We start from the raw sequence: 26,107 nt of genomic DNA, 5'->3' as shown, positions 1-26,107 counted from the left end.
TTCATTTCATCGTGATTGTTGATATATTACTTAATACTCCACACACTCGAAACAAAGAAACAATGTGTTTATGCCTATTTTTTTGTATTTTTCCTTTCTCTCTTTTTCTAATGATTGCATTATTACAACGCTGGACACTAGAAACGCCGAGATTGTCAAAACGCGACAGATTTCTCCTATAGTTTTCTTTTTATCATGACATGAGAGTGCTTTTTGGACAGTAAAGAGCCTTTCGCATCGAACGAGGTAACTGACTGTAGGGTTTGTGTTTATTTTTCGACTAGAACGGACAGTTTTATTGCAGGCCAGACAAGTCCGTTTTAAACCTATGTGGTAAGGCTACGTATCAGAACGTAGCATGAACTCACAGCATAAACTACACTTTCACAAACTACCCAGTCGACATAACGCCTGCGGTGTACGCGTACGCTTTGTAAACTGTAATCACACAGAGAATATTCACAGCATTTAAAGCAAATTTTCAGTGTCTAAGAAGCGTTTAAAACTCAAAAAAATATACTTTCATCTAAATGAAAGCTCTAAAAATTCCATTGAAACCTACAAAACAACCTTGCGCATGGATGCATAACAAATAATTTATTTCTGTTGCCCTTTCACCTAAGGTCATGAACTCTGAGAACGTTTAACCCCAAGCTCGCTAATTTCTGCGCCAACTGAGACCGATGCGTTGACCAATGAAGTGAATCGATCTGTCTGAAATGTTCTTTAATTGGTCTGGAGTGCTAGTGCACGCGAGACATTTCCGCAAACAACTTCGATCAACAATTTGCGGGTAAAGTTGGATGGAACTGACTGGTTCGACGTTGGTGGTTTGATACCACATCCGAAATGCGAAAGGCGTCCGAATAACGTCGTTGTTCTTTTGTTTCGGGCGGTTTTCCCGTAAAAACACAAAATAACACATATGTCCCATGTTTGCGGGGATGGTATTGTTGCAAAATTAAGTATTATATTGGCGTACAGTTCATGTGCTTTGGATAGAACACGCGCATACTGAAAGACAAAGGAGATTATTTGAAGCCACGAACATAAAAATACAGCTTTTTGTTTTCTTTTCCTTAGGCAGAGAAACTCGAAAATCTTTGCTTCGAATGTCTAGTGCTTTAGGTAATATTTCGGCAATCGTGATACACAGAATTGACGCGATTAGACCTCCCGTTTGGTGAGAGAGGTACCCTTGTTTTGTTATAGTCTTTTCGGAATGAGTAGTTATACAATAAAAAGGGCTTGTAGACTAATTATCTTTTGATAACGTTTTAACTTGTGTCCCTATCTCGTTTTACGTTTAAATGTGAGGTCAAAGGAAAACTATTGGACCGGTTTTGCGACGGATTCCTCCTGTAGCCTTCCCAATGTTAATACTTTGTTGTCCTCTTGAGAGTGTTCCGCTTGTACTTTGTCCAATTTTGGAAAGTACCAACACCCTCTGCTAGTATGAGTTTGAGCCATAGTCCCTCCGTGGAGGGACTGTGGTTGAGTATAATGAAGACAGATACATTGACTAATTGCGGTGTTAGCACAGACGGCCTCCAAAGGTGGTCGAAGTCAAAGGCACATGGTATCTGTTTATCCTCGGCGTACGAGGATGACATTTTGACCCTCTAGATTGTCATGATTGTTGATAGATTGTACTGATTCGAGGCTACTGTGACCCCGGTCAGGTCATTCGAGGTTTGTGAAGCGGAGTACGATGGCTACTATCAAGCGCAAGGCGACTGCTCAACAGTCCCCGACCAACATAAATCCTGATATACAGAAAGAACGCGACAGTGCAACATTTAATGTATATGAGCTCACGACTCTCATAGATTGTGGAGAAGATCGGACAATCGCTCGACGAAAATGCCGTAAGTGGTCTACCTCCATAGAGCCATAGCGGTAGCGGAGTGTACACTGCCCGGGTCCGATATGTTTTTATCGTGTTATAATGAACTATGCACATCAATGTATGAACTGTATGAACTTTGTCCACTTGTCGAATTACAGTGAATTGCTTTGAAGCATTGGCATTAGACAAACTAGACTACACAGTTGCCAACACTGTCAAGTGCAATTAACAGCTAAACGGTAACATGAGTTGATCATAAAAAATTAACTCTGCAAAAGTTGAAACATTGTCTCGCGGGAGGTCAGACGTAGTCAAAACAACACCACCAACCCAATCCACACACATCACGTCTGCTCAGAACGCTGTCACTAGTTGTTGCTTCGTTCAACAAAATATAATACTTCGACGAATTACAATAACATTACAACATTGCAATTTTTAACCGGCACACTAAAATTCAAAAGTTCAAAAATTTGTAAATGCGAAAGGCATTATAAACCTGACACATACGTCCTTGACAGTTAGCAGGCCTTGTGCGTGGATGTGTATGGCGTGATGTTGTTTGAGTATGAATAAGTTTGACCCTCCGCTAGACGATGTATATAACTTTTGCAGAGTTGAGTTTTTTATGATCGATTCATGTTACCGCTTAGCTGTTATTTGCCCCTAACAGTGTTGTCAACACCTCGATTAAGACAATATATCTACATATATCTGTATCTGTACACATATGCCTCGTATCGTCTGCAGGCGTAACTTTATAAACGGCAAATACACTCAGCTCAGAGTGACAGTTTTCAGACAGGGTAATGAATTTCGCTCAAAGCCGTTTCATAAATGACGAGAAGTAAGAAATCTTATTACCATACCCTTCGAAACTTTATTGTGTTTATCCTCAAACTGTTAACAGGACAGAAGTGGTATTTAGGGGATCAAAGTTGCCAAATTGTTGATCCCATGTTGAGTGCGTAGTAGTCGGACTGCTATCGCAGTAATCGGCATCGTATTTGGAAATGTGATTATAGGGGCTAAATATTGATATTTTGAAACTTCGAACCCCCCGATTTTCAATTTTGATGTGTTTAGAAAAGTGTTTGTAAAAAATTGTGATAAATTAGTTACGTTTAATCCATGGACGACGTAACTATATTTCCACGTGTATGGCGCAAAGATATCGGACATGGGCTGTCTCTGTGTGTTGCGTTCGACACTTTGTACCGTACTGCAGGGCTCGAAATTAGCGGTAGTCCCGCGTCCACAGACTACTAACTTTTCTCTAGGGCTACCAAAATCCATGAAATCGTAGCCCACACGGACTACCAAAGCCTAAGACCTGAAATACAGTCAGTACTTGGCATGCCATGCACGGTCCGTCACTTTTGGACGAGCTATTAAAATGCAGTCAAACCCAGCTGGACACTGAAAGACCAGACTGTGACTTTATTATGCAAATTACTAGGACGACCGGTCGTGCGGTGGAACCCGCAGTACTGAAGATTTCCCATAATTCATCATGATTTGTACACGCGGAAACTCCTCAGTGAAAGCTACTGTGTCTCCCATGTGTAGACAAATTCACAGACTAGTTTTTAAAATTCTGAAATCGTACTCTTGAGGACACCATTCTTCTCAATTCCCATTTTAAGTGATTTCAAAAAGTAAGCTTGATTGAGAGAGGAGATAGCATTTTTGTAAAATTTTCCTCTGATTGTGTCTTCAGCCATACAAAATAATGTAATGAAAAGCAGGTGACTAGTTGCACCTGTTTTATGAAACAAAAGGATATTGATTTTTTCTAAACAGAAAGACAAAGGAAATTTACATGCTAAGTTTTGTCAGAGAATGACCCTTCAGTTTGTCATAACTTGCTGCCTAAAAGTATGGCATTTGTAGTACCTGCAGAAAGTGACTTTTATGGCTATATAATGGTTTCTTTGAAATTTATACTGAAATATCTAATCGTACGTTCAATAGATATAATTAATCAAGTATCTAGAGGTTTTATATTATTGCTTTCAGGCAGCACTGAAAAAGTTATAAAAATTCTAATGTCGTGTGTACAAATCAAACTGAATTGTGGGTAATTTATTGTACTGTGGAACCTTGCAACAAAGACTCTGAATTGATGTACTTGAATTACAGGCACAGGAAATTATGGCCAATGAAAGCCCATCATCGTTGCATTTTGATCATAATGTATCAATCACAATTACACGTAAATTATGTCTCCTCCCTACAGAGAGCCCATGGTCTAATTTTAGCCCTGCTACTGTATGTCTCAGTGCTGAGAGGGTCTTGTCATTGTCATGACGACTATTAAAATTTGCATACAACTCTGAGAGTAAAACGGGTTGTCAATAGGTCACCAAACTTTTGAGCATCATAATCGTCCATCATACATGTTTCCTATGGTATAAAGGTGTGCAATATTTACATCAAATGACAAGAAAATTCACTTTGTGGGCAGAATCTAGATAGATAGCCTTTTCTTGTCTGGGTAACAAAAAAGATCCCTGAACTAAAATATGCATGGGCTACAAGCCATTTTCAGTGGGCTACCAACTTCAGAAAATGGTAGCGCATGTGGACCACCAGGGAAAACAGTTACGGTTTCGAGCCCTGTACGGTGTGGCTAACTTCGCCAAGTTTGTAGCGCCCGAAATAGCTTCTACCGAAAACAAAACTATCCAAAACGGGGCAACAGCGTCACCTGACTTAATATGCTGTCACATGACTCGTAAAACGCTATCAATGCAGAGCGAAGTGAGTACAACGAATAGCATGTCATGAAATGTCCGAAAACTGAGGTCGTCCGAAAACTGTCACACTGAATGTAACGTATCTGGAGCTAAAGACCGGCGTTCGGTAGTGCAAGTGTCCTACAAGTTCAACAAATCAGTAATGTCTATGTACTCGCAAGTTGTGACGTAATGTTGACGTAATTTGAAAGTTTCATAATAGATATTAGAAGGGGGGAATGTCCATGGTTTCACACAAGTTCGAACCTCTGTCACGATCCAATTTGGCTATTGCGGATAGCTTAGACCGCATACGTAGATTTTCTATCCATTACGAAGAGTGGTATTACCAAATCGATGTTGTGTAACTAACGAGTGTTGCAAAAGTTCGTTGACACTTTAGGCTTTAGAAGAAACAAAAAAAATGGAAGGCAGAGGATATTGCCCAACATTCAGAAACTAAGAATATTCAGGACTGAAAAGAAAGTAATTCACCTCATTGTAGAACTGTACCTTTTTTAAAGTCTTCATTCGTCCCACTGCAGAGGCAGACCCCATGAAATGTTTCTAGGGCTTATGTCTAGATAGCTAGTTATATCAAATATCTTAGTAGTTACTTTTTGACTTTCATGTCAAATAACTAACATTCGCTGAACGATGTTTTTGATTGTATTTGTTATTTTTGAATAAGACATTTTTAGTTATAATATTTCTCTAGACAAACTAGCTAAACTCATTCATCTTTTTAGATTTATTTGCATTCCTGGCATTAAATTCCTATATAATCTAAACATTTACTTTTGTCGACCGCCTGAAATTTTTATGATTCACTTAGGTGGCGAAATTGTATATAAGATACCGAGAAGTCAGCCGGGTAAAGAAAGTATAGACTCCATGAAAATCTAGATGGATTCAATGTTATTTCACTTAGAAAGTGCTTTTTTGTGTGTGATGGAGATATGTAGAAATTTAACTGGTTGTTTGCTTGTTTTGGCAGAATCCTTAGCGCTTGATGATCCTGAGTTGAAACATAAGCCAGTGGTCTTCATGAGTAGAGATGAGAGATATACCAATGCTATCAAAAAGGCAATCTACGTAACAAAGAAAATACAGGAACATGGCATCACTGACATGGAGGAACAACAGTGGTACCAATCGTAAGGGTTCATTTTGTGACTTTCACTGTTTGTTATCTTTCTTGGGTATATATTTTAATGGGGAGGAGATTCTGGGAACTTCACCTTTACAAACAATGTATTTCATGTATGATATCTTAATGCGTCACATCAACATAGCTGCAACATTGGGATTTTACGTGTACATTTTGACAAACTTGTTTCAACTTTCGTCTATCACCAAAGCTTTTTGAGTCAGTGTTAACTGCTTTTAATGCAGTATATGGGTTCCATACAACCTTGAACATAGTTCCGATGAACTCCCGTTCCCTCAAGCCCTCATTAGGTCTATTTTAGCTCACGTGTTCACACACGTGAGTTAATATCATAGCGATGTCTGGCTGTTTCTCCGTGTATATGTGTGTGAGTGAGTGTGTGTCTCTGTCTACCTGTCTGTTTACATGATAACTTAAAAACGCCTGAACAGATTCAAATCAGATTTGAAAGACAGATACTATATGCTAATTGCAAGAACTGATTTGATTTTGATTAGTGTGACTTGCATTTTAATGAAGTTATGAAATATCATTTTTCTCATAAAATGGTTTCCTATGGAAACAGTAATGAAAGTGTCGATATACATCAAGAAATACTGCACAAATTTTCGTGAAACTTTTCACAGATGGCAATCTCAGAACATTTTGATGATACTGTGAGTGTCATGTCAATTATCTGCTCATTTGCAAATTTAATGAACTTTTTGTAATTAGTGATATAACTCTGAAATTCTTACACCAAATTTTATGATACTTGCAACAAATATTGACCTGATATATATCTAATTGTACTAAGAATCATTTGGCACTGTCAATTTAATAAATAGCCCATTTGCCTATTTTATGAAGTTTTGTAATTGGTCAAATAGCTCAAAATAACTGCACCAAATTTGATGATATCTGCTGCAGATACTGATCCGACAGATATCTTTGTTGTGAAGCATTTAGCAATGTGAAGTGTATTAAGGGTTCATTTGCATATTTGATGAACTTTTGTAATTAGTGACGTAACTCTAAACTATGGCAAAATATAGTGAATCTGCTACAGATACTGATCTGATCAATATCGAATTGTCTCGTGAAGCACAGCAGTGTCAAGTTAATTGAGGGTTCATTTGCATATGTAATGAACTTTGTAATTAGTGATATTGAAATTAAAACATTAGATATGATGAAACGTGCTATAGATGTTGATCTGCTAGATATCTAATTGTGAACTGAGCATTGTCAATTTAATTAACAGGTAATATGCATATTAAATGAAGTTTTGTAATTAGTGAATAAACGTAACTTCGAGAGTACTGTGCGAAAGTTGATGAAACCTGTTTCATAAATGATCTGACAGATATCTGATTGTTCTGTGAAGCGTACTACTACTATGTAATGAACCTGTTGTAAACCACGTGAGCAAATTCAGTTCACATTTGGTATACCAGTAGGAATTTATGGAATCAGCTGGTAGCATTTGGTATATGTATATATACCAAAGAGAGCTTATATGGTACGTCGGTGGCGTCTGTATGTCGATATGTATATGTATGAATACGTATGTTAGTATACGCGGATGTATGTCCATCCACATCAAAAATCTAAAAGCTCAGCACTTACCATGTATTTGGTGAACAAGCTTAAGTGCACCCAGGGATGGAGATGTGAATTTGTCCCAGTGAACATGTCAGTATCAAAATATGCCATTGAGGTTAAAAAAGGGAAAATCCTACAATTTGGTATGCAGGTTCTTTATGGTGACTATAGTTAGATTTGTTCAAATTGTGGTGAAATTTAAGTAGTTTTTTTTTTTTGGGGGGGGGGAATTTTCCCAGTTTTAATAATCTTCTCAGAAAACGCGCATTTCATTGCCTATAAACTTTGTTTGAATGATCCTAGGGTTGGCTTCTGTGAGATTTTTCACATTGTGGTTAAATTTTCATGTTTATATTTTTGGGGCAATTTTTCGGTTTTTAGTCAAAGAATCATTTTCTCTGAATTAATCATTCTGATTGCATTAAAACTTGGTATGCATGTACCTAGAGGCAACCTTAATAGTCTTTAAGTTGTTGTGAAATTTTCATGTTTGCCTTTTTAGGGCAATGTTTTCCAGTTTTTGGTTAAAGAATCATTTTCACTGAGATCGTTCGTCCGGTTGCTTTGAAACTTGGTACGGATGTTCCCACGGGTAAACTTACTTAAGTCAATGCACTCTGGCCTGCCACATCTAACCAAAAGTGAGTCAAGTGTCACTTACCCTATGGTTGTAGGTATGTATGTCCGTCCATCTCATAAACTTAAAAAGTGCTGGGTGTACCAACTGATACTTTGAATGAAAGATTCATCAAAGGCTGCTTATTAGACTTTGTAAACTAAAAAGGTAAATCCCAGAAAGGGCTGCTTACGTGACTGAGAGGAAAATTTTTGGACCACCATCCCCGTGGAATTTATTGTCCCAAGAGCACGTCTGGTTGTCTGCCTTTGTCTGTACAATATGGCTAATATTAAATGCCATGCTAAATATTTCTGATGTGTCTAAATAACGTGACAATGAGATTGAAAATTTTGAGGCCTTTCTCTATATTATTAATGTGGTCTCTCACACATGCAAGGGTGGGGGTATTGCCAACCCACGGCATGAGTTGGGAAAACTCAAGGGGCCGTGCTGACCTACTGCGTCCACAATGACAATAACAGGGAAACCCCTATTGTAACCTTACGCAGGGGAAATGATTGACAGGTGAAGCGGATCGAAGGTCAGCTGATCAGGGGACGGCCAGCTGGAAACAGTACAACTTTGCAACATAGTGACAGCGATATAGCTTGACTACAGCAAAATCTTGAAGAACTCGGATATTAGCGCTGCAAAGACTTTCAGAGACAAATTATTAACGGTTATGCAGCCTTCTCCCCGTTCTGGACGTCATATTTCATGAATAATTAATATGTTTTATTTCATAGTATTGTTATTCTTATCCACTTTTGCATGTCTTCATGCAAGATTGGGGATTAAGTAGGGACAGTCATTTTCAAGAGCTTAGTTAGCCCTAAGCCAATACATTTTGAACACAAATGAACTAGAATGTACAATAGTATCCAAACAAGTTAATATGTTTTCGTCATATAGGACACGCATTTCAATAAATAAGTAGTCTAAGGAAAGTTTGGTTGTGTAAGAACCAAAGGCTACTGTTAATTTTGAACGCTAATGTCACATGAGATGAAGACCTGTGAGCAATTGGCCAGAACACTTTGCCATACACCAGAACGGCCTGTGTCCCATAGAGCACTTTGCTACATGCATATATCACTCATCAGAAAGGTCTGTGAGATACCCGTAGAACACCCTGCTACATGGGACTCTTCAAGAATGCGTGTAACCTATAGAACACTCTGCTACATGTCACTTGTCATGTCCCTGACAAGTAGAATACTTTGACCTTTTTGCCCTTACCCCACCTGTGCCTTGTATATTGTTCTAACTATGCAATTTAAGAGAAAAGGTGTCTAGCAAGCTGCATGATTTCAAGGAAATTTAACCTTGCAATAAAATGGTTTATTTAACAGAGCTGCTACCAAACAGGACACACATGGTTTTACACTGCACTATAATATGTTTCTACCAACATTGAGTGGTCAAGGAGATGAAGAACAGAAGAAATATTGGATCCCTCTGGCACAAGATCTGAAAATCATTGGCACCTATGCACAGACAGAACTTGGACATGGTATGTAGTGTAAGGCCTTGTAAGGTAGTTTTTTGCTGCTGTTGTGGATGCAATGACTATATATCGATGTCATGGATACATAATATAAACATTAAACTAAGGAAAGATATGTTTCTGATCCTTGATGAGGCAAAAGTGACCTGATGATACAATTCACAAGTTTACACCTTCCTTAGTACTCGTAATCGAGAAATGTTATTGTACTCCTCGTTCATTGTCGGTGAATGTGCAATAAATGGCAAAGGTACCTAAATTTAGCGCAGCACTGCCTCTGTGATGAGACCTTGTAAACAGCAAATTTAAACTACCCAAACTTTTGTGCAAAGTCAAGGATGTATACTACTTACTTTAGGGGGTTTTGTGGGAAATTCATATTTTTCAAATGGGAAACAGAGTTGCCAGTGACCTTTCACCCTTTCAAGACCCCAAAAAGTGGTGACAGGTATGTTTAGAAGTGATTTGTAAGCGGGCCAGGAAGAAATCTATCTTTTTTGCTTTTCATGCATAACATGCAATTCGTTGGATGTACAAGTGATTTGGGAGCATCTCTCTTGACTAAGACAACATTTATTGATTCAGGGCTGCATGCTTTCAAGGAAATTCAACCTGATCTCTGCAATACCCTGTAAACAGGTCCACAATCACCATTTATGATATTTGGTTTGCCGAAAATGGTTGTAAAGGAGTTAAAGAAATTCTCAAAGTGACTTGAAGACTTCAGAAATCTTCAATCTCAGTAATTCTAAAAGGTCGATGCAACCAGACAACGCTCTGTTAAGTTTTTTTAATTGGTCGAAACTGAAAAATGTATGAACAAAAACTTACATGTAGCTCTACCTATTCCAATGGTATCTCAACATATGCAACATGTTCTTAGTATTAAAGACAAAACAATTAAATCAAGATATTTATCATAACTGGGATCCTTTAACCCATCGCCCCTATTTCCCTCTATAGAAGACCAACTTTTCCATAGAAAACAATGGATTTGGACTAGACTGTATCAGTGAAGGTTTAAGTAAGATGTGAATATAATGCTGTAAATTGTATTTTTCAGGAACATTCATTAGAGGACTGGAAACCACGGCGATCTATGATCCCAAAACTGAAGAATTTGTTCTTCATAGTCCAACCCTGACTTCATTAAAATGGTGGCCGGGAAACCGTAAGTCTTTCTTTCACATAGTGCTACAGAACTAATTGAAGTCATGATGGAAAGTTACAGAAAAACAGCAAAAGGTTTTCAGTATTTTAGAAACATCAAACTCAGTATTAATTTTCAGATGGATTCGACTCCACATTTAACTCTTTATTACATGCCTCGGATGTAAAAGTGCAAATCAGGGCATTGATTTGAATAGGAACATTTGGGGAGTTAACGGGCCGTGTGGACGATATGTACGGACCGGTTTCCACAGTTACAGGTCCGGTGAAGCCCTTCGATGTCAAAGTAGACGCTTAACGCTAGATTTACAATATCCATACACACACTGCCAATTTAACTTTGTTGAAATCTGTTTGATGCCGGTCGATAATGGTAAAATTGTTTGACAATGCCCTGCATGTATCTAAATGTTATATACTTTTAAATATGAAGAGGCATGTAATAAAATATTATTGCTTGAATACATAGATTTATATTCCCTCGCTACAGGAGACAATTGGCTCTCTTGGCGTCGGGAAAATTGTCACTTGCTCTTGGGCACATAAACTCATATTCTCAGACAATAATATAGACAGTTCCACCCAAATGCTGATGTACACGACATTTGCTCGGAACATTTCTGCCTGAGTCAGTAGAAATTGATAATATTTCTTCTATATCTATACTTCAGTGGGTAAAACTGTCACACATACCGTTGTATTGGCACAGTTGTACACCAAAGGAGTATGCCATGGTTTGCATCTATTTGTCGTTCAGTTACGAAGTCTAAAAGACCATCAGCCTTTGCCAGGTATGTAATCTGTATGATAGTGCAGTGTTTGTAGGAAACGACACGGCTTTTTTGAAATGTGAAATGTTTCATTTTGAATCTCATACTCACAGATGATAAACATTATGGACTACTGTGGCTTACACTCAAGAATATTGAAATTTAATTGAAATTTATTAGTAAAAATTATACATTTCTACATCCTTTCTTTAAATTTAAGGACCAGTATCTGTCACACTTTTTGAAATTTTTTTTTTCAGTATTTTTCATGTCAAGTGTAAGTTCTTTCAAGCAATGACCACTATTCACCTGGTCAACTCCGCATCTCAACATGTGAAATGCACTTTTATTGTTTACATTTGAAGTCTAGTCCTGACCGGAATTCACTGTCATTAATAATAGCACAATTCTGCACATGTACAGGCTGAGTTGACAAGGTGAATATGGGCATGTCAACATGTCCTGAGCAGTAGCATAACAAACTTTCAGTGTATTTGACACTCAAAGTAGCAGGGAAAATCGTCAAAAGTTACAGCTACTGGCCGTTTAAGTTTAGTTGTAGAATATCACAAACCAGTATGTGTAGGCATTTTGTTATGGGAAACTACAGCAGGGAATTTGTTCAACGTGCCGATGAAAGAAAAAAAGAGGAAACTATACACAAGTGAAAGACGTGGTGCATACAATGATGAGGGAGATTTTTATTTCTTTTGCCTTATAATATGTTCCCTTGAAATACTGCAAATTTGACATTGGTTTAATAGGAAGACGTGTAAAATATAGACAAGAAATTCCAAAGTTATTCATTCCAATCTTTTATATATCAATAGGTGTAAAACTTGGCGATATCGGGCCTAAACTTGGATATGCTAGCAATGATAATGGATTCGTAGGATTTGATCATGTGAGAATTCCCAGAAGAAATATGTTAATGAAACACTCCAAGGTAAGAAAATTTCAAACAGTCTGTGTTCTTGTAATATCCATACTGATATTACGCTTATGTAGAATAATGTTCTTCCTCATCTTCCTGAAACAAAAACACCTTATTTTGAATTGAATTGGAGGTTCACTTTCTCTCTGTTTGTTTGTTTAGTTCCATTGTATGTATGTAGGAACAAAATGTATGTATTAATGTATATAATAGTATGTATGTACGTATGTATGTATGTATGTATGTATGTATGTATGTATGTATGTATGTGTACAGAGGAGCCAACATATAACTTCTGACACTCTTAGCATCCTAAGCACAAAGCAAATGCACCACATCATCTTTGCTTGTCTGGTCCCCTTTCATATCGTCTTTAACGTAGTTCTCATCATTTCCACATTTACATCCTGATGGCATCAACCAAGATGTGTACTGCTTTTAGCATGCATCACATTGTCAATTGCATCATGTCATCATCATAGATCAGGAACAGCTGTGACTAAAACGATACATTTTGAGTGGCAAAAGAAAAGTCACAGTCATCGATGTAAAATAAACAGATAACAATTGTGACCACGTTAAGTCAATCCAATAACATAGTTTTATGGACTTAGAAGTGCTACGAAATACGGAAACACTTGCAAAGCCTTTCTGTCCTGTTCATGTTGTCTGTCCATTTACCTATGCAAAATTTGACATTTACTAACAGCAACACACAATCATACCATAGAGGTATTTTCAAAGACACAAAACATTGACAAAACTTGAAACGTACAGTTCAACTTCAGAGACTACAATTGAATGTTAAACCTAAAACAACATTTAAGGTAGCTAAATACCTTTTAGACACTTTCAGATTTTTATTTTTTTCTCAATTGAACACGTCCCAAACCCCAATAAAGTATACATTTTCTGAAAGCCCTGATATAGACATATCCGACCAAGCACAGTACACGGTCATTATTTGCATAAGAGTCACGTGACAAGCGTTTTGCTGAAGCTTCAAAAAACGGTTTTTCCCGCCTTATGCAAACACGCTGCAAGATTTCCGGTTATAATTTCTTCATTGACAAGCCTTGACAATATCCTTCAAAACCTTGTCTGCGATTTTTCCCGGAGGATCCATTTAAATTATATGGCGCGATAATTAAAATTCCTTGAAAAGCACCTTCATCTAACACCTTTAAGAGCGCATTATGTAGCTACCTTAATCTGATTGCTGTATATTTCAAGAAAATGAATTATCTTCATAAAATATGTGATGCTATAATATACGTATGCATGTCAATTTGTGTTGAAAAATGATCTTAACACTAAAACATACATGTATATTGATATCAATGTGGTGTAGTTGCAGCTCTACACAGGTCATACTGTGCCATATGTATATTTCAGCTGTTGGCATGTCGATGACAAAATTGCAACCAAGCCATCAGCATTTAGCATTTGTTTTTCATTGTTTCAAACAATTTCTGGTCTTAGCTTTTCAGCAATGAGTTATTTTGAAATTATTATTTGGTTCCAAATTGTAATCAATTAGTACATCGTCAGTGATTCGCCAATCACAGACAAGAACGGTTACATACCAAAGAGGAATCAATGGTTCTGACAAATACTTGATCCAGTGGGGATTGTGTCACTTGTGCTGTGTAAGTTACTTTAATTAATTGTACATAGAAAAGAAGAACTGAAAGTGCCTGTCTGTATCTATCTCTTTCTCTTATATCACAGCTTTACCAAATTACAGCTTTCACTTTCATAATATTACTCTTATTTTCCATTGTTCCATCTACCATCTTGTTTGATTTCATTGATAATCAAATAGTTTCAACCTCAAATATATTTACATCTAACGAGAATGAAATAATTAAAATGCACTGTTTACATCTTCCCTAATCTCACTAACATGTAACTTACTAAACCTAAACTAACTTTGAAATGCCATGCCCATGTAACATGAAGTTGACTGTTGTAGTCAACATTTCACCTTCTATGTCATACCTCCTTTCCATGCCTCTTACTCCAGTAAACACACGCGGCTTCTCAGTCTTCTCAATACGTGCCACAGGTCTTACAAGATGGTACATACTCTAAAGCCCCAGTGCAAAGGCTCAGCTATGGCACAATGGTGTTTGTACGGGTAATGATTGTAGATGACGCAGCTCAGGCACTGGGAACAGGCCACAACCATTACTGTCAGATATAGTGCAGTTAGGCGTCAGACAGAGCTAACTTATAGGTAAGTTAGGCAAGCTTATGTACTTGCTTACTATTTTCTGCCTCCTCATCTGTATTCCACCAGGTTGACACAGATGGTACATACACCAAGCCAGCCACACAGAGACTCTCATATGGCACCATGGTTCTTTTACGGGTTAGCATCGTACATCAAGCATTTATCAGTCTGGCAAGTGCCACAACCATCGCTGTGAGATACAGTGCTGTGAGAAGACAAACAGAACTTACTCCGGGGTAAATCATACTCAAAATATGCAGGGTTTATTTGACCTTTGAACCCTCAACCGAAGTCATTTGCACCCAAACATGATGCAAATGGTCCAGTAAGACGACTACCCATTGATAATACAGTATCAACCGTTTCCATTCGTTTGCGTGCAGAAATGCAAGAAAAAGTCTTTGCAATAATGTTATATTTTTGAAACTTTCACACAAAACTTGGAATGAGAGGTCATTTTGAATATTATATTCAACGACTCAGTTAAATGTCAACTTTTGATTTTACGTGATATTCATCTATACGGACATGTCAGACTGGGAATTGCAACAAGTGTAAGCCAGCTGTTTTCTTACCTGTTTGAAATATAAGCCAGTTAGTTTTTTCAGACTATTCCCAAACATTTGATCAAAAACTGTAGCCAATGAAAAATGATGTCCATTTGGCCTAAAATTATAAAACAAATTACAGAAAAATCATAAAAATTGGTAACGTGAACAAAAAATTTGGTGGGAAAAAATACGGCTCTTAGGCTAGGAAGAAAAAATAAATTGTTCATCAGAATCGCCGCTTCTACTTTGGCATATATGGGATTTTTTTTTGATCGCGGCAAATTCTTACTTCCGCATTACAAATATGTTTAGTACTGCCGCTGGTGGCACCCTTCACTTTGTCGGGTTTTCGCGGGCACGGGATTTTGAATGAGACTTCCGACGTGTTTGGACTTTAGTTGACCGCCAACACGTTGTTGTGACGTCTGAATTTGGCTAATCACGGCGCAAAGGGGGTCGATTTGGCCAGAAATTTCCTCGTTTTGTTAAGGTTTGTACATGTCACATCATGAGTATTAATTTGATCGTCAACATTCGACGTGATGGCCAACAGTCAGTTGCAAAGACGCTGTTCAGTGTTTGTCCTGATATTACGTTTGGCGATTTGTTCAACAAGATCGTGACAGCAGATGGACGGTACATCCGACTGAATGAAAATTGCATCGAAAGTATAAAAATTTACGGCAATGACAAAACACATGGTTGAATGATGACTATATAATTTCACTCCGATCACAGTACAGTGTTGTTAGACCATTGTGTAAAATGTGTAGAGACAGTGGTAAAGAGGCCAAAACGTGGGGCCAAAGTAAAATGAAAAAACTCAGATGCTAGGTCCCACCAGGACAATATTACTACCCTTTTCAGAATCAGAGCGCGAAGCCACTGCAGTGAACTGCAATAAAACTGCTTACACTAATTAGTTTCAGCTGTAGCCTTGGCCACTTTGGTGTTGAACAAGGCTACTTGATAAAGACCAAAAAGTCTGCTTGTACAAAGGCAAAACTAGCTCTGTCTGAGGCTCGAGTTGTAAATGAGAGTTTACGATTGGCACCCTGTGTTCAAGATTAAGATACAATGTAACATTACCATGCACTGGTCCATGTACAAATCTTTTTTATTTCAACTTCCCCAGACAAACTGTCTGCATGGGACATACAATGTTGTCGACTTTGCCAGCTGGCTACAGCTGAAACTAATTAGTGTGAGCAGTTTTATTGCAGTTCACTGCAGTGGCTTCGCGCTCTAATTCTGAAAAGGGTAGTAAAGGACAATACTGAATTGTTGGATTTCAGTGATTTGCTGTACATTTCACTTTTATTCTGAGAGAATGTTGAAATACTCAGAATATGTTGTGCAAACACTGTTATTGTTGGGAAATATAGTATTGAATTCAGTTACCAGTGTCAGTGTTTCTTGTCTGAGATATTTCTGGTAAAAAGGGAAACAATTATCTTGCCTTGTCTGCATCTGTGCAAAAATGCCAGAGAACCGCGTTTACCTTTGGCCTAAAAAAAAATAAAAAAATTTCGCTCGCCGCTCCTGGAACTTGGTCCAAAAAATCCGATGAACAAGATTTTTTTTCCTCTGGTCTTAAGGAGTTAAAAGTGAAGAGTACTGTCCATCAAAGAGGACAAACAAAGCACAGTGATTTTACCTGTGAATGTGTTCTCTGTGTCTACACTGATTAATTAACATATGTGTAAATGATATATTTTGGAAAACTTTATTTTCCTATTTTAATCAATCATACAACTGGCCAATGCCCATAAACGGGCACTCACTACTCATTCAATACCAAATAAAGTGTCCTGCCCAAGGTCCAGTCACAAAACTATCATCTGGTCTCTAACTCGCTACCCTCTGACAGTACGTTGGCTACTCTGGACCTCCCTGTTCTCAGACTTACCATCTTCCAATAGTTAGTAGAATACTGTAAACATCCTTCAAAGATGCCTCCATAAAGCAGGTTTCCCCTACGCCATCATAGTTTGGCTCAAAGCAGTTATTGTCAATGGTGTTTGTAGACTTCTTTTAGCATTGGGGGTTGGGGGGTTGAGCAAGTCAGAGTTTTTGCAAATTCACAGGCAAGTCATCTGGATAAAGTTGCAAACTCATAAGTATGTAACTGAATGCACGCTGAGCAAGCTCTTACTTCCATTGTCCAATGGCGGAAGAAAAATAAAAGAAAGTCGAGATGCAGCTGCCTCAAACTGTCACATCATAAATTTCATTCACACTGATTTGACATTTTTCAAAGAGCTCAGAGGTACGGAATACAGAGCGGTATCAATGCGTCTGGAATGACTATTTATTGCATTCTTGATCTTCACCTGTAATACCTTGCATTTGTTTCAGGGGCGTAGAGCCACAGATCCTTGATTACCAGTCCCAGCAGATGAAGCTGTTTCCGCTGGTGGCCACAGCCTATGCTTTCAACTTCGCTGCGTGGACCACCAGACTTCGATACATTGAAGTGATAATGGAAATTAACAGTGGCAACATAGAGTCATTACCAGAAGTGAGCAATATTTTCTTCTTGTTCTTTTCATGGGATGCCAAGCTTGTCATAGCGACCATGCATTTACTGAAAAATCATATCTTATATGGATACTATATACATAATATACTTGTGATAATTTTCCAGTGTACGGTACCATTTAAAACTTAAAGTAAGAATGCACCTCTAGAATTTGTACAGTACTTTTCTGGTCTACCATTGGTGATCAAGTTGAATTATGAAAAAATTGCCATGATGTATTATTGCAATTGAATTTTATTTCATCACCAATGGATTGTTAGATATTTCTTAGAATTCTTTTTTGAAATTGTTGGTGAAGGCCCAGGTTGACAAGTCAATGGTGAAAAATTAATCCAAATTTCGATGGAGGAAAACAAGCTGTTGAATAAACAAGTGTAGAAATCATAGCAAACCCAAAGGTTGTGAAAATGCTGTTGAGGTGTATCTTTAGAAGCAACTCTTTTTGTCTCTTTCTCTTCTTCATCAGTTGCATGCACTCTCAGCTGGTCTCAAGGCATTTACTTCCTATGTCATGAATGAAGGAATTGAAGTATGCCGTATGTCATGTGGCGGACATGGCTATTCCTGTGCCAGTGGTTTTCCAGAGCTCTATGGTTTCGCGACTCCAGCCTGTACATATGAAGGAGAGAACACAGTTATGCTCCTGCAAACAGCCAGGTTAAATACTGTTACTGCGATAATAGTAATTACATGATGCTGGCTGTAGAAGAGTTTCTATTTGTCAATATACCATATGGTTGAAAAACCAGCTGGAATAATGCAACATTTGTGGATTTCAATACTTTTTGAACTCAGATGCCCTTGTTGCATCAGTAGCAGACATGTGGCTCCTAAAACCTTGCACTTCATACTCTCATCCAAGTTGTCAACTTATGCCAATAGTTTACTTTTTAGGCACCAAAATATGTTTCAAAATTTCAACAAATAGCTATTGAAGGAATCAAGTCGATGAATTTTCTTTCATGGATGTAATAGTTCAGAGACTACAGTTGAAGGAAAGATACTTGAAACAGGGTTGGCAAGCAGCAGAGTGTGTGTCTCAAAGTGCTTTGGGACTAGAACAAAAAGATATAGTTGAAAAAAATCATTGAAAGTTGTTACCTGCATGTTATCTTACCCTAGAGGCTGTATGTTTATTGCAAAATTGAGTTGCACTCTCAAGCAAATGCTGATTTCTCTCATAGGGAGGACATAGCCTATGTTTTCTCCAGGTTTCTGTCACAAGATTGGGAGGGGTGCCACCCTCTGCTTGAAAATGGGGGGATATGGTTCTGATTGTGGGGGACTTTAATAAATCGTTCATATTTAAGTTATGCAAATGAAGATTTTGTTCAAGGTATAAGCAAATTAAAGTGATAGCATTGATCTAATATCAAATAAAAACAGTATTACAGCTATGTCTCATCCTTTTGCAAATGGACAAGAATGGTGAAAAAATTACCAAAAGTTACAGCAGCTGTAAACTATATAATTTGCACTAGTTTTGCATTTGCCCAGTCCTCTCTAGCAGTGCCAGCGATTTTTGTCTTGCTGTTGGACCTGATTTGATGTCTATCTTTACTCAAAATTGATTTTTATGTCACGCACTCCATCCTCAGCTGAGACTCAACTCCCACAGTGATGATGTTCTCTCTATTCTTGGTTTAGATACCTGATGAAGTGTGCAGGCAAGGTGTCAGCCAGAGATAAGCTGCCAGGGATGATGCAATATCTGAGCCAAACCAAGCGAGGAACATGGCCAGCTAGGGAAGACTCTGATATGATGAATCTACAATTGTTGTCTGAAGCATACCAGCACAGAGCTTTCAGGTTAGTTCAGTCACAGACAGTGTCTTGCGTTCAGTTAAGAATAGATATGCAATGTTAATAATATGAAACTGAATGTTTTGGTGAGTTTTAGCTCCACTGTCAGAGATGCAGAAACATATATATATAAATAGGTTGGTTGACCATGGTGTCCTTCGTCCTCGGACAACTCTGCACTTCTTCTAAGAAACCACTGTTTCCCCAGATCCCGACACTCTACTTAGCTCCTATGACTTCATTAACCTGTTATGACGTGTACTTGATGTTAACAGAGTTGTCATTGATGCGGCTAGCTCTCCACAGTTTAGGAATCATTTTCACTTTCCCTGGCCTTACTCTCACATTGATACTGATCCAGCTTTCCAATCTTTTAATCTGTAGAATGGTAGTGTCAGCAGCAGAGAAACTGAATGCAGAACTGGCCAAGGGCAAACCACAGCACGAAGCATGGAATCATTGTCATATCTATCTGCTGAAAGCAGCAACTGTAAGTCTCAACAAGATATCTATAAATTTCAGTGGGAGCTTTCATTCATATTGTTCCATTTTCCTAGTACGTTGGCCCAATCAAAGCATTACAAACAATAGATTTAGTTACACGAAGTTTGTTAAAAAGTAATTGCCATTATACTATCATAGCTTCCCTGTTAATAAAAGTTTCAGCTTGCTTGAATGGCCGAATGCTCCAGATTTCCAATGCCATACTCTTGGCTAACTGTGTAGAGATACAGAAGAGGAATTCGATATTTTTATCATAAGCTCTTTTGGAAGTTTTACATTTTGGACATAAATGTGCAGTGCTATGCACTGACTGGGTTTTCCCAAAACACTCTGAAAGATGCCAATTTTTCAAACTTTTAACAGGATAAGTATGCTCTGTGAATCATTGAACACTAGATATGATAGTAAAATTTTCATTGTAATTTTTCTGTGAACAATCATAGTACAGCTACTAGCTTATAGATTGCTTGTGTAGTTATGAAGTGGAAAATTGTAACCAAGCTTTTATGCAGTTTGATGAATGTGTCAAGATTACAGTGTGGAAGTTATTGCTGTTTCTAGCATCCCCTAAGCTATTTTAAAATTACATCTTGATATCGTATCACAGTGGTAGCTATAAACATTTACATAATTGAATGTGTTAATCGATTTGAATTACAGTACCCATTAGAATAATGACATTTCATGTTTTCCCAATGCCTAGGCCCATTGCCATTTCTTTGTGGTTCAAAACTTTGCCAACCATATCAAGAACACAGAAATGGGCAATGATGTCCGTGAAGTGCTGACAACACTATGTCAACTCTATTCCCTGCATGGAATAATGGAAAATTCTGGTGACTTCTTGATGGTAAGCTCAGACTCAGAGTTTCTTAATCTAATATGGCCGTACAAGCAGTACACGCAGGCACATTTTCCCTAACAGAAAATAAACATTATAAGGCTTTGATTTAGTAAGATTGCAGTCGAACTTTATTAATGTAATATTATATTTGAAGGACAACTGCCATAGAGTAATGCACTGTTCATTTAAGTCTTTCCTGGACACTTTCAGATGCTAAACTACATAAAAAGCTTTCCTTACTTACAGGATGGCTATGTCAATGGTGACCAGTTGGCCAAAGTGCAAAAACTTGTGGCTCATCTCTTGTCAGTGATGCGTCCAAATGCTGTGGCTCTGGTCGATGCATTTGATATTCACGATGATTTGCTGTGCTCTGAGATTGGTAGATATGATGGCAATGTGTATGAAGCATTGTACGAGTGGGCCAAACAGTCACCACTCAATGAAACTGAGGTAAGTATATAGCGCCCTCTTTCGAGGAAATGCATTTTGCCTTTGTTTGTAAATGTGTACTCTGGCGTATTAACGTTGTTTAACGTGTACCAAATCAGTATTTTCTAGCCTCAGAGTTCACAAAATTATTACCAAAATTTAGGGTATGGTTTGATTACGACATGGATTTGCATTCTCAGTTGTAGTTTGTCCCCAGGAGTGTTAAAAACTAGAATAAGATACTGGTCAGTTTCTTCAGCCGGGGGGGGGGGGGGGCGGTGGATTCATGGGGGGGGGGGGTCATCCTGTTTTTTGACTTTGGTGATAGGGGGGTCACCATGTTTTTGAAATACTCAATAGGGGGGGTCAGTGTGTTTTTGAATTTTGACACATGCTCATCATTGCCTAAAATGCTAGTGTCAGCCACAAATTTCATCATTCAGTTGTATTTTGCGCGCCCTTCGGGCGCGTAACTTTAATAATCAGTCATATTTTCAGCACGCCCAACTTTAACATATCAAGCATACATACATCAGAGATATCTGTATGTTCAATATTTGTCAGCGTGCTCTTCAAGCTCATTACTTAATATATCAGACATTTTTCAGCATGCCCTGGAGCATGACTTAATATAAGAGGCATATATATCAGAGATATCAGGATGTTTCATATTTTTCGGCGCGCCCTTCGGGCGCCATACTTTAATAAATCAGAGATATCTTGATGTTTACAAAGTGAAAGTGTACATTATGAAATCTGCATTTCATATGAAAAGGATGACAAATTCCTGATACTTTTCTGTTCTCTCTATGAGAATTCAGTATGAGAAAGCAACATGCACAAATATTTCACTGTATATATTTGATACAGTGACTTATTTTAGAGATAGAAAAATGACAAGATATCTTTCCTTCTCATTGATGCAATTATTTTTGTGTCACAGGTTTTCTGTAGAAAAATGCTTTTTTATGAACAAAATAACAGTTAAAGAAGGCAGTTTTTGTCATTATTAGCTGTACTTTTTATGGTTTCAATGTTACAAGAAAAGCTCCTCTAAGACACTGTACACATCAGATTTGGCTAAAAAAGCTCTCTATGGCTCCTCAGGAGATTTAATTGGATGGTTGGCAAGTCTTAACACCCATCAAAGTTTTTGATTCACTGCTTTTCCTCTTTGATATTAATGATTGACATCCATTCTGTACAACAGTTCAGGACATCTGGTTAAGCATAGAAAGTGTGAAATACATTCACAGCTCATTCAAAATGTACTGTATTCAAACTTTAAGATTGACACTTTGAAATTCCTATCTTACAACTGACATGTTAACAATTTCATTAAAACATAGAATGACTATTTAAAATATAAATATATATGTAAAATGTAAAATGATATATATATATATATATATATATATATATATATATATATATATATATATATATATATATATATAAATTTATGTCCACCTTTTCTTTTACCTATATCGCGCCGGGGGGGGGGGGAGGTCACCCTGTTTTCGAAATTTGGAATAGGGGGGGGTCACCCTGTTTTCAAAATTTGGAATAGGGGGGGGGTCAGCCACTTTTTGACGTCGGCAAAAAATAATCCACCGCCCCCCCCCCCAGGCCGAAGAAACTGACCAGTCCCTAAGATAAATGTTTCTGTTTTGTAAGTGTGTACATTAAAAGCTCAAACTCTATCACGTCCTTGTACCAGAGTGACATTTTAAAAACAGACATCAATGATAATAAAGCGTCACATGAAATACTAATATGTCATTGGAAACTGTCTGTAAATTGAACAAAAGATGAGCTTGGTTATCAAGTAAAGGAACTAGTAACTGGTGGCTTTGTAGACATATTGTTTAGGAAGTTCCATTGTAGAAATGGCAGGGGTATGTCTTTGCCTCGTTAATGGTTTTGAAGTTCCTAGAAACTGAAATTTTAAAAGGAAATTTTGTGGATAGCAGTTTTGAGATTTTCATGACAGATTGATGAAAAGGATTTACAGAACCAGAGGTGAGAATACTCTTTGATGACCCGGCCTGCCTGAGGAGTTGTTGGTTAAAAGCCTCCTGAGTGGGCCCTTTCATGATTTTGTGAAGGAATATACTGGTCCACTATTCTTCAATGTTGTCAGCAATTGCGATTTTCAAGTCAGGGTGTATTGTCATTTTGGTGTGCTATATGTGGTAATTTCTTAGACATAAATTAGCTGTTGAGTCATTTGAAATATTTCTTTCACAGTACGCTGTACTCACCACATGTGCATTTCTGTTCCATCTCTACAGGTGCATCACTCGTACTACAAATACCTGCGTCCTATGTTGCAAGGTAGCAAAGCCAAGCTGTAAACTGAGACAATACACCAGCTTCCAAGGACCACATCTCAGCAAACATCACCCATCAAAAATGTGATGTTGATGAACTAATTTAAAATATCGATTCTAGGAAAGCAAATATACCAATGATACAGAGAAGTGTATCTTGATAATCTAACTTCAATTACAAGTACTGTGAAAACCTCTGTAGTACCAGTCTTACTGAAAAACAAGCACTAATCAAATGGGTAGCTCCATCTAACCATTTAGCTAAGCATCTATGACAGATACACATTGCAATGTAAGAGAATATTTTTCAGGAAATATGAAGATGTTCGAAAATATGTACCTATTTGTGATAGTGAATCTAACTGCCAAGTCATATAGTGGCATGGAAATACCGATATGATAAGTTGCTTTTATGCTACAATTACTAAACTTTTTCAGTTTTTCTACCAGTGATTTACTTTGGAAATACCACATCAGTACTACCACAGCCTTGTATTTGGAAATATCCCAACACTATCGCCACAACATTGTGTTTTGAGATATTTGGCCTGTGCTGTCCCAGCTTTGTGTGTGGAGATATCTCACCAGTGTTGGCACAGCCCTGTATGTGCAGATATCTCACAATGCTGGGACAGCCCTGTATGTTGAGGTATTTTTATCAGGGTTGGTACAGCCTTGTACGTGGAGAACTCTCAACAGTGCTGGCACAGCAGTGTGTGGAGATATCCGACAGTGTCGCACAGCTCTGTATATGGAGATATCCAACAGTGCTGGGACAGCCCTGTATGTTGAGGTATTTTCATCAGTGGCGGTACAGCCCTGTATATAGAGATATCTCACCAGTGCTGGCACAGCCCTGTGTGGGGATATCCGACAGTGCAACTATTCTCATGATCAGTTGGTTACATGACTATGGTTGTATTGTATAATTGAAATACCTACCGTATTGTACAATGGTTTTGTTAAACTTTGTGAAACTAATATAATGGATTCTTAAATCCACAAGCTTGTCAAGTAAAATATATTTTAAAGTGCAATTTTTACAATAAATTTAAACCTTAATAAATGTAATTTTTGTTCTTTAAAGTCTACATGTTCCTCTCAGTAACAAAATTTTCATTATTTTCTGGTGCAAAATATTGCTGTGGTAAATTCAGGTCAAGTGATCATCAGCTATGTACATTACACCATAGTCCCTCTATCCACAGAACAAACACAAAGTTCCAAGGGTAAGGGAAATGGCATGTTTTTCATGTTGTGGGTCACATGACAGGAAATTATGATGCATTTGGGGTTAACAAAGAATCTGTAAAGTGTGTTTGGCCATGTTATTGATTTATTATCACAACTCAGCTTAATGTGTTATTCCTTTGTGTTCATACTTTAACTTCACTTTTGTATACTCGATCAATGTGTTCATTACGCTGAACTCTTTGTGACCTGTGCCTTATCATCCTACAGTTACAAAGTTACAAAGTTATGAAATTACTTGTATTTAATGATTCAAATGTTGAATCGACAAGCCTGACAATCACTTCCATCAGGTTTCACTAGACCTCCAGACACAAGAGTGATGCCCAGCCTAACACGTTGGTTATTAGATGTGCATACAGCGTCCATCTGTGAAGATTTGATCTTTAAAAAGTTATTCCGAACAAAAAGAACACTGCTTATAATTATGTATGTTCATATGTCAAATGCATCATAGAACATTGACTGTGTAATTATGTACACACAATATTGTCATTGCCATTTGTACGTGAAAAACCTCACAATGGCAATCAGTCCATGCAGAGGGAATGAAAAAGTACTGTGCCAGCAGGCCTTGCCCAGTGTTATACACAACATGGGATCACTTTCTATGGAAGGTTTTCATGCTGTTCATTTGCGCAGTGGTGCAACAGGTGTCTTTTGAAGGATCTGAATGTCTGTTAGGACTGATGGTTCAGATTTTTCATCTTGACAACATGAATTTTAATCGACAAAATACGAGGTATTGTTGATTGGCTACTGCATGATAATGACATTTAGTCCGTGGGCTAGAGGGGGTCTAAGTGCACCCCCCACAGGATAACAAACCTGTATTTTTCAGAATCCTTGGGATCCCTAAAATACGAAATGGAATTTTAAATGAAAAAATATAGGGATGCAATACCTGTTATGGTCATGTTTTGAAGGGTACCGCAAAATAACGATTTACCAAGCCAAATGCATTTACGTCAAATCTGTCTCATTGTAAGTCATGTGCTGAGCTCATTTTTTAATATAACCTCACTTGTTTGGTGTCATTAGAAAGGAAATTTATTCTTCTTTAAGATGACATATTGTATTATGCAATATCTTCTACAGTTTTTGTCAAATATAACCAAAACTTACCCCTTACCCAAAATTTAACATTACAAATTACAGAAAATCTCAAATTCTACCAATTTTTTAGCTAGGCATAATAAAAAATGCAATGCTTTGTCTGAAGTCTGTTTTATTTGATACAGAGATATGTCAGAATTATGAAATAGACTT

General features: G+C 37.6%; 1 protein-coding gene across 1 annotated transcript; it reads left to right on the top strand.

Annotated features, from left to right (window-relative positions):
• The first annotated feature begins 1,676 nt into the window (after positions 1 to 1,676).
• Positions 1,677 to 24,678, top strand: LOC139115225 (peroxisomal acyl-coenzyme A oxidase 1-like). Its single transcript, XM_070677181.1, has 14 exons — positions 1,677 to 1,868; positions 5,585 to 5,744; positions 9,314 to 9,474; positions 10,532 to 10,639; positions 11,310 to 11,429; positions 12,239 to 12,354; positions 14,645 to 14,814; positions 17,488 to 17,650; positions 18,138 to 18,328; positions 19,319 to 19,480; positions 19,859 to 19,964; positions 20,682 to 20,828; positions 21,069 to 21,275; positions 23,549 to 24,678. The coding sequence occupies exons 1-14, from the start codon at positions 1,712 to 1,714 to the stop codon at positions 23,609 to 23,611; spliced, it is 2,031 nt and encodes a 676-aa protein (XP_070533282.1). The 5' UTR covers positions 1,677 to 1,711; the 3' UTR covers positions 23,612 to 24,678.
• The last annotated feature ends 1,429 nt before the right edge of the window (positions 24,679 to 26,107 follow it).

This window comes from Ptychodera flava, chromosome 17 (genome assembly GCF_041260155.1).
Source record: "Ptychodera flava strain L36383 chromosome 17, AS_Pfla_20210202, whole genome shotgun sequence".
NCBI classification, from domain to species: Eukaryota; Metazoa; Hemichordata; class Enteropneusta; family Ptychoderidae; genus Ptychodera; species Ptychodera flava.
This window is presented reverse-complemented; position numbering and strand designations above follow the sequence as displayed.

What these genes read in the sequence shown, in the direction of transcription:
- LOC139115225 (XM_070677181.1), top strand. Translation starts at nt 1,712, where the DNA reads ATGGCTACTATCAAGCGCAAGGCGACTGCTCAACAGTCCCCGACCAAC. An exon ending in GAACAACAGTGGTACCAATC is followed by an intron (nt 5,745 to 9,313) that starts GTAAGGGTTCAT and finishes TTTATTTAACAG; the next exon opens with AGCTGCTACCAAACAGGACA. An exon ending in CACCACTCAATGAAACTGAG is followed by an intron (nt 21,276 to 23,548) that starts GTAAGTATATAG and finishes CCATCTCTACAG; the next exon opens with GTGCATCACTCGTACTACAA.